Source organism: Desarmillaria tabescens (genome assembly GCF_030435595.1).
Source record: "Desarmillaria tabescens strain CCBAS 213 chromosome Unknown EV420scaffold_20, whole genome shotgun sequence".
NCBI classification, from domain to species: Eukaryota; Fungi; Basidiomycota; class Agaricomycetes; order Agaricales; family Physalacriaceae; genus Desarmillaria; species Desarmillaria tabescens.
In genome coordinates this window covers 371,018-380,385 of record NW_026848319.1, presented here as the reverse complement: position 1 = coordinate 380,385, position 9,368 = coordinate 371,018, and the positions used below count along the sequence as shown (strand labels likewise).

The window sequence follows — 9,368 nt, the reverse complement described above, 5'->3', positions numbered from 1 at the left end:
AACACATGGGGACCATGTCTCTCCCCCCTAGACCTTTTAAATCTTTAACGGCAAAAGCCTGAAAGATTTATATCGAAGTACGCAAGCTTCGCCGATGTGAAAATAATGCCGCTGAGTACAGTTTTGAGCTAGCACACGGTATTTTCTTCAACTCGTGTCTCGTCGAAGTTTCAATTCCAAGTCCGATGGAATTGTAACATCATCGTGCTGAGGTGATACTCCCTCCCTTTGTCGTATAAAAGGTGGGTGTCTTGTCCTAGTATCTCCATCGCAAACAATGTCTGCTCCTTTTGTCAAAGAGATTCCTACTCTCCTCTCCCTCATCCAGTGTGCGGACTCGCTTGTTAAAAATCCTTTGACGAAGGAATCCCCGTTCTCCGTTCGTGTCGCCTGGTTCGACGATGCAGCAAAGACTCAGGTAGGGTATAATTCCATTATATATTGCCTCCGGAATATTGATAATTTCTTAGACTGCTCTCTTGACTCATTATCCTCGCCTCGTTAAAGAAAGTTTTTATACGGAATTCGAGGATACTGTTCAGGCCGGCATTTCGCTCTTGAACTTCCAACCGTTCTGGAGTATCATGCTTGGTGTTGAGACTAGTCAGTCCAGCGCTGCTGCAGAGTCATCTGCTACTATGCCGGACTCTTCTCCTATTGTCATCCCTTCTGTCGCCGGCAAAGACTCTCCTCCTGAGAAATCCGCCATTCGGTAGTTTGACTGTGCTTCCTCGTTCCTTCATTGACGAGGACATTCATATGACTTCTGTTCCAATCTCGCCCGTTCTGCCTGCCAAGGAGGTTGCAGAGTCTGCGTCTTGGTCTTCCAACGCGACCACTGCTTCTCTTCCGGCTTCTTTTGCCGCGTCTCCTAACATTGGGGAAATTGTTTCTCCGGATTTGGAATCGGTATGTTCTTGGTATCAATATCGCCAGATGATTGACTGATTCTGGCAATATTAGTCATCGAAGAACAGTGCTCATTCTTCTTCCTCGTTCGTGGAGGTTCGCGCCGAGAACGAAGGCACTCTTCAGGACGCGATTGATATCGGCAACAAGATCACGGATATTTACCGTGCTTCCTTTAAGAAGGACGAGATGAAGATTGGGGAGGCCTTCTGCGCCTACTGTTCTGGCACGCCTCATCATCCGGCTCACGCTTGCCCTGCTAGGACTACCATGGTATGTTTCTTAATTTCCGTGACAGAATTTACTGAACTAATATTCCGTATAGGCTGTGCGCCCATGCTATCCATGCCGTGAGGCCGGCGAGACCTGTTACTGGGCTGGCCTTGGAGACCGTTGCACAGGTTGCACTAAGAATTGGGGCCGGTACTGCCAAGGCGGTATCCCCGATCGCCAAATCCTGCTCTTTCCTTTCAACGAGCCGGATTTTCAGGATGACGAGCAAACTTTGTCCATTATCGATGATCTTCTCGAGCTCCATCCTTTTGGTCCGGGTACGTTTTATCTCCGATTTTCAGGGTTTCTATTGACTAATACCCTGATTTTCCAGTTGACCCTCATGATCCCATCAAGGACAAGACCACTGACGAAATTGTCGATTCCGTGAAGGCTTATGTCGGTACCAATTTCTCTCAATTTGCCTTTACCGGCGAGGAGTCCATTCCTTCCTTGGTGGCTACCTCCGATGCCTTTTACCAGCGTCTCGAGACCAACACCCGCGAGCTCTTCTTGCTCCTGAAAACTCGCCAGGTGCTCGTGATGCACTACCGCCTTATCAAAGCCAAGCTCAAGGCCAAACGCGAGGCTGAGTACGCCGAGGCTTCAACCGCTTCTAAGGTTGCTTCCTCCTCAACTGGCGGAAAAAGTCGCAGGAAGCGTCGCAATGGTCAGAAGAAGGGCAACCATGGTAAGCAACGCGACGATGGATGGGGCAAAGGTTGGGACAATGACGACGAAGGAAGTTGGCCTAACGACGGTAAAGGTAATTGGTCCAACAAGAACAGTGGTCGGTCCAATAACCGTGGCTCTTGGCCTAACTAGTTTTGGCAGGCGGATTTTTCTTTTCAACGTATTTTCATCGCAGCATTGTTATTTTTGAAGGAGTGTCATAGTACCGCTGTTCAACCAGCGGTTGTATATTATTTTAAAATGAGTGTGTATGGGTGGCCAAAAGGGCCCCAAATAAATAAATATTTTGGTTTCAACACCAATTCTTTGAGTGACTTAAGCCAATTCTGCCTCATTGTGATCCTCCTCTTGGTCTGGAAGATCATCGAGGGTGCCATCGTCATTTGATTCAAAGAGCTCGGTGATACGTGCAGGTGGAATATCGACAATAGTTGCAATATCGGGAAGATCAATCTTCTGTCTGGCAAAGTACGGAATTAACCGAAATGCTGCAACAGGTCTGGCGAAGGTAGAGCCGTCTAATTCGCAAAGAAGGTATGCACCGCCTTTATTCCGTCCTAAGATCACTAAAGGACCTAAATACCGGGCGCGCATTTTCCTATTCAAGGCTTTCTCTATTTGCGTATTCCGCATCAAGACTAAGTCTCCTTTTTGGAAGTTGAAATCACGGATAGTATGCTCGTGATCCCTCTCGAATTTAATGGCAGGCATTACGCCTAGCCTCATAGACTTTAGACCTTAAACGTTCGAGATCTTTTGAACGCTTTTGAAGACTGACTGCACGACGTGCTATTAAAGAAGTGGTACTGATGATATTATCAGGTGGCGGCATTAGCCAAGTTGACTCGACAATATCCATGGGGAGAAGGGGTTCCGTTCCGGTGGCGGCAAAATATGGGGAACAACCCATGCGCTTCCTGATAGTGATGCGATCTGCCCAGAATACGGAATAGGCATTTTGACTCCACTTCTTTTGATCCCCATCAGAGGCCTTAAATAAGCCTTGACGGACGTCGAAGTGTGGCCTTTCCGCAATCCCATTGGCTCTGGAATTATATCCGGAAATGCGAATATGGTTGATATGATATTTCTTTTGAAGATAGTTTAATGCCGCGACGAAGGCTTTCCCATTGTCTGTAACGATCTCGACTAGGGATCCCCAACGGCATAAGATATCCTCAAAGATCCATTCTCCTATAGTACGAGCGGTTTCCTTTCTAAGGACAGCTGGAATTCGGGATAGTGGCTGAGCGAACACCGGCCTTGGACGATATATCTGAACTGTCCGGAGGTCGGCATTATCATAGTGTCCATGTACATCTTTGAAAATAGCGGAGCTGGAATTGCAACAGTTGGGGGAATAAGGATTTGGCGGGTTTGCCGTACTTGACAAAGATGACAGGTGCCGTACGAACCACGCAAGGTCATACTTCATATCCGGCCACCAATAGCGTTCTTTGGCTAAGGCGTGGGTCGCATAAAATCCTTTATGTGCGACATCATCGTGACAAGACGTCATCACAAACATGCGTCTTCGAGGGAATACTACGAACTGGTGTTTCCCCTGCGGATTTTTACGCCAAAGTCTACCATCTCTTTCAAAGAATCGAACAGCATATTTCATGAATTTCTCATAGGCAATATCGTCGTAGCCAGGCGGTCTTTTCAAACTGATGAACCACGGTATTAAATGATTAAGCCGTTCATCTAGACGATTTTGTTTTGCCGTGCGGGGTACTGCTGAATAAGGTAACGTCTGAGTTTCTTCTAATGCCGTGACTTCAGAATCTTGTAACAGGCATTGTACTAATGTCGTGGGCGGATTAATGGTAGGGGAAGTCGAATTTATGAAATGCATCAGCCCATAATGAGTGTGTAAGAAGTCTTCCATCCCATCTTCAGGGCAGGTGGAGGATCTCCTAGTTGGGGTGGGCGTCGGGATAATCCATCTGGACCATGCTTGGTACCAGGTACGTGGACTAGAACGAAGTGAAATGAGAGGATCCCGATAATCCAACGGTTTACTGCAGCTGAAGGTGCAATATCAGGGTTTTTGAGCATACCCTTGATGGCACTGGCGTCCACTTCTACAACAAAGGTAGGAAGACCGATTAAATAGATTTTGCAATCTCCTAACGCTCTATAGAGGCCAAATATCTCTTTCTTTGCTTGAGAATATCCGCACTCGTGTTCATTGAGCGTGATTGATCCAAATCTGGCAAAATACCGGATCGACGGATCGACAGGGTCGCATTGAGCAAGATAATAGCCGACCGCAGCAGGCCCTGTATCTACGGCAAGTATGACAGCTCCTGTTGAATTATAATTAAGGGGCCTTAATGCTGGGCTGTCCTTCATGGCAATTTTAAGATCTTCTTGTGCGGCAATTTCTTCTTCCTCGAACTTGAACTCTACGCCCTTGCGGAATAATTTGGTAATAGGTAAAGCTCGGGTTGCGAAGTTTTCGATGAAAATCCGTAGTACTCCAACCGTACCAATAAAAGCACGAGCGTCCGAGAGATTAATGCACGGTCCCCAACGTAATACCATAGAGGCAATACTTTCTAAGGGTAGGCGACCGGCATAAGTGCATCTATGACCTAGCACTGTAATTTTGGGGCAACAAAGGTAGGCTTTCTTTCCAGAGAATGTTCCTCCACAATATTTCATGCGTTGGACTACTCGGTTTAAGTTCTGGAAATGCTCCCAAACAAAACGTCTAATGCCGTTGTTTAAGGGAATGGTCTCGTAGCCTCTTTCAAGCTCGTATCGAGTTTCTGGTCCTCGAATTGGAACATCGTCGATGTATGGAATAGTGACATTCAGGAATTTCTGGTTGAAGAATAAAGGTGACATCATCGTGGAAGATGGGCACGGAATTGGTCCAACCCATAGGTAACATTACAAGTCTTAGGGCGCCGTAAGGAGTTTGGAAAGTAGTAAGGTCGCGAGAGGATTCTGCTAGTAGACGTTCGTCATATCCAACGAATAAATCTAGAGTAGCTCCACATGCGCATCCTGCGAAATGTTCTGTGAGAGGATCTGTAGCTGGTGGTAATCCGGAATGAGCAATGGTGACTTCGTTAAGTGGCTCTAGACTGTGAACTATACGAAGACTTTTGCCGTCCTTCTTTAATACTGTGAACCATCTCGAGCGGTATGAGGAATTGGAAGGTTCATATACACCTGCGTCTATCTTGGTTTTGATAATACGACAGACTTCGGCATAGATTCCTGGTGGTATTGGAATATTCCGTAGTACCCAAGGGGTATGTTCTATGACGGGAATATCAACTGGAGGGAAGAAATCTTGTCTAAAACTTCCTCGTTCTGAGTCTTCCCAAGCAAAGGCTTTATCCTGTACTGACATGAAGTGATGTAATAACTTCATCTCTTCTGGCCAAAGAAATCCTTCATTATGGATAGAGTCGATATATTCTTTTCTTTCTGGGGTATAACGTTCGGTAGGAGTATAAGGTGGTGGGGTAGGTGATAGAGTCGGAATATTAGCCAAGGGATCCCCATAAATACGGCGAATGATACGGAATTTATCAGGTAGTGTAGCAAGCACCGGTTTTGTTTTCAACGCGACGGGCTTATACTTCTTTCCTGCAAATACCGAGACTTTCTCAGGGAACCAGGGCTCATACGATTGATCTCCAATAATATTAGATCCGTAAAGTTTATACATGTAGTCTCGAGGCTGGGAAACATAACAAGATTCGGAATTTCTAGGGGAATTCGAGTATAGCGGCATAAGCTGATCTCGATCTTTGGGAAGTGAAAATTCTGGACTGGGGGATGGAATATAGGTAGGATTCTGATTCTGAAGATGACCATAGTGATTGAGTAAACGTAGTAGCGGGGATAGGGAATTTATTAGGGTCGCAAGCGGATAAATATTGCGCAGAAACCTGTTCTGCGGTTGATTCTGAATTTAATGCCGCGTAGGCAATAATCTTTGGTTCTTGATTCGCGTCTAATTCGATGACGAGGGCGATCTCCTCTATGTCTTCTGCGGGTTCTTCTAGTCAATTTTCCCAAGAATATGGGACGTGGTTAAGGATTCGAGGTCTACCACGTGGAATAGTCGGGATGGTGGCGGTTTTGCCGGTATTAGGGTCATGAATGGTAATGGTCTGATTCTCATTCGGCATAATTCCTGACGATACTCTCGGTTAAGGTGTCGAATGGTCTGCCCAATAAAATATTGTATGCTGATTGCCGAATAACGTGCACTTGGAGATACAAAGTAATATCGCCAAAGAGGAATGGGACATTCCACAGCTAAACCCAAGGAACGATTGACTGATCCGTTTGCTGACTGCATTTCCAAGACCACGGTAGGATCATAAATTAATCCCAAGCGTAGACAAACGGCTTCTGACATGGAAATAACCTGAGATCCGGGATCAATGATGCACTCGACTTTGAGCTGATGGTCAACGATGGGAACAACGGAACGGAGTGAGATAGAGGTCTCTGCGCTTTTCAAAGGACCAATCTTTTCTCCTTTCTTAATCCGTGCCTCAAACGGGTCTGGAACAATAAGAGATCCATCTGGAGGTGCTGGCCTGACTCGAGGTGTACCAGTCTGTTCAAAGGTCTGAACAAATCCGGACGGCATACTGTATAACAGAGTGGCGGTTTTATCGGCCTTACTGCTGCCTTCGGGCTTTACAGTGATCTCTATAGTCTCGGGTCCGGTGAACGGCAAAGCTACTTTCTTCTGGAATTGCTCTAACGACGTTAGGAACCTTGCGCTTGGTATTATCTTCCTTAATCATATCTCTGATTTCCGGCGATAAAGAGTATAATTCCTGATGCGACAAAGTGATAGTGGAGTCGAGCGCATGCTCATAGACTTCTCGGGCAACATTAGCTCCTTCTATAGGTGCTTTTGTCCTATAAGCTGGCTCGCTATCCTTCGGACATTTGCGAACATCCGGTTTAGCTCCGGCATTTCGAATAGCAGGCGGTGCATAATTTGCAGGCCTTGCTGCTGCGAAAGGGTGTATGTCCTCCGGTATTAGCTGTTCAACACGTTCTGTGGCGGAACTAGTGTCGGGTACTGTCTTGGCTATTTTGGTCTGATCTGACGGAATTACGGGGGCTTTATACATTGGAATATTCGCGTGGGGGCCGACGGTTTTATCGTGAATGACGGTATTCTCCTTGACTTTCTGTGGAGCATACGATTCAATAATTGCTGCGGCATTTTGGTCATCTTCCTTCGTCTGAGGGGCAATGGAATTATCCTCCTCCGACTCAGAATCTGATCCACTCGCTAATGCCGGCATGTCGTCATAATCCGGGGTAAGATCTTGATCGAACGGATCTTGGATCTGAGGCGCAGGCTCCCCGTGTTCAAGCACAGCTTCTTCAGCGGCTTTCCGACTGGTACGAGTCTGCCTTCCCACGGTTTTAGATGGTTCAGGTGGAGTGGCCTTGACTGCGGGTACTGCATTCTTGGGTGGTCCACGCTTAAGCCGTGGTACCTCGACGACTACTTGGCATAAGAGGGTATCGGCGTTATCCTGGTTGGCTGCGGTATTCGGACTAGTGTCTTCCTCGGCAATGTGCATGAACTGTTTAATGCCTTGGATTTCCTTTCCTATAGCCTCTGATCTAGCAATGAGTGCTTCCAGACGCTTCCTTGCATCAACACCTGAGACTGGTGCATTAAGCAATTGAGACTGCGCATCCGGAATTACGGGTGACGAGTGCTGCTTGCTAAGGTAGGGAACGGGTTCAACGATAGAGTTCATTAACGTGGAAATTCCGGTCTGTCCTGGATTCAAACGATGCCATTCCTCAATACGATCTTTGAGGTAGGCTCCCGGAGTTCCTCTAGGGACCCAAGCACCTGTGGACAATACGACTTTGCCATCCACGTTGCGCCTGCATTTCCCTGCTTTCATCATCTCCTCGACTTCAGGGCAGTCTCGAATGAAGTGGCCGAGATTACCACAAAATCCGCAGTTTTGTCCTGAGCTAGTCTGCGCGTTGACAAAGCTATTCTGAGGGGCTGAGGGGTACGATCTCTGCTGAGTGCGTTGGAAACGGTCCTGAGTCTGTAACTGTAAGAGCGTCTCGCTGAGTTTGATAAGCTGATTGATATGCTCGAATTTAACCGTAGGTTCCTCTGGCTCGGGTTTGACATGAACGGACGGCATTGGCGTCAAACTCGGCATTGCCATAGGTTCTGGCCTAGCTGGTCCAGCGTCTCTTCCACCATAATATCCGTGGTGAGACATTCCGCTGATGCTGCTCTCGCCTTTATCCGTGCCTTGTAGAACGAACTGCGCGGCGGCATAAATATCTGAGAGAGGATAAGGGTCTGCTGGGTGGTGATCGGGTAACTTGATCTGAAGACGACGTGCGATAGCATCCCAGGTATGGGTAGCGAAGCCCTTGCTAAACATATTGCCAATCTCGTGCTCTGACAAACGTTTCTTCTCGATAAGGTGCTTGGCTTTAGGGTAGAACTCCCTGTAGAAAGCTCCCAATTCCGCAAGCGTGTCGACCTCTCTGGCGTATTTGCCAATGACTCAATCGAGATCATGACGCTCGTATTTGCGCTCGGTATTAGCATCTGGGTACTGCTTTAACACGGCAGCTTTAAATTGGTCGTAGGTGCTATTAGCGTCAGAATATTCAGGAAGGGATTCCCAAAATTCCGAGACCATTAAACTGGGATAGAATATAAACCATTTCTTTCTCTCGGTATTATCGGTTATCTGAGCACGTGAAAACAGCTGCTCGATATCAACGATATAGCGTGGAAGCTCGCGTCCTGGGCTAGTCTCATCGATAATGACGGGCGCGCTCTTCTCTTTGCGATAGGGCATTTGTGCTGCCATGATGACTGGTGGTATTACTGGTGGTGGTAAGGAAGGTGGCGGTACGACCGGAATTACAGGTGGTACAGTTGGGTTTGCGATATTAAGATTGGGTTCGATGGGTTCTTCTTTTACCAAAGGTTCGGGAGTAGAAGATGGAGCTGGTGGTAATTCTAGTTCGTCACTAGATTCTGACGAGTCGTTGTCACGGTACGCGGTAAAAGATGCTGCTCCAAAGGAATATCCTTGGAAGAAATCTTCCACGGAACGAGCTGGGGATACGGGTGCGGTTCCGTAATCTGATCCTAAAAGGTCTCCTGTGACTTCTTCTTCGTCACTGGTATCTGAAAACCGTAGCAGATTTCCAGTAGAGATATCGAGTTCTTCGGGGTAAGGGGAAAGTGGTGAATGTGGTAATCCTCCTGGGAATGACTGTGATTCAGGAGAGTCTGGTTCTGCGGTTTCTGAAGGTACGGTAGAGGAAGATGCCTCTGGTTCTTGTGTCTGAGCTAAATGCGCGGTAGATTCTTGTAACTGTCGATGAGCGGTGGTATCTCTAAGGCCTCTGCCTTGAACTGGGATGTATGGGGTAGTGCGTTCGAATTTAGATGGAATGGTGAAAGATTCGGGTTTGTAGCAACCGTAAGACCG

General features: G+C 47.1%; 1 protein-coding gene across 1 annotated transcript; it reads left to right on the top strand.

The window, feature by feature from the left end:
• Positions 1 to 277: 277 nt before the first annotated feature.
• Positions 278 to 716, top strand: EV420DRAFT_1643599 (uncharacterized protein; the record flags this gene model as incomplete). The annotated part of the gene is made up of 2 exons (XM_060477536.1): positions 278 to 418; positions 471 to 716. 2 exons carry the CDS (start codon positions 278 to 280, stop codon positions 714 to 716), a joined length of 387 nt encoding a protein of 128 aa, XP_060330042.1.
• Positions 717 to 9,368: the final 8,652 nt, after the last annotated feature.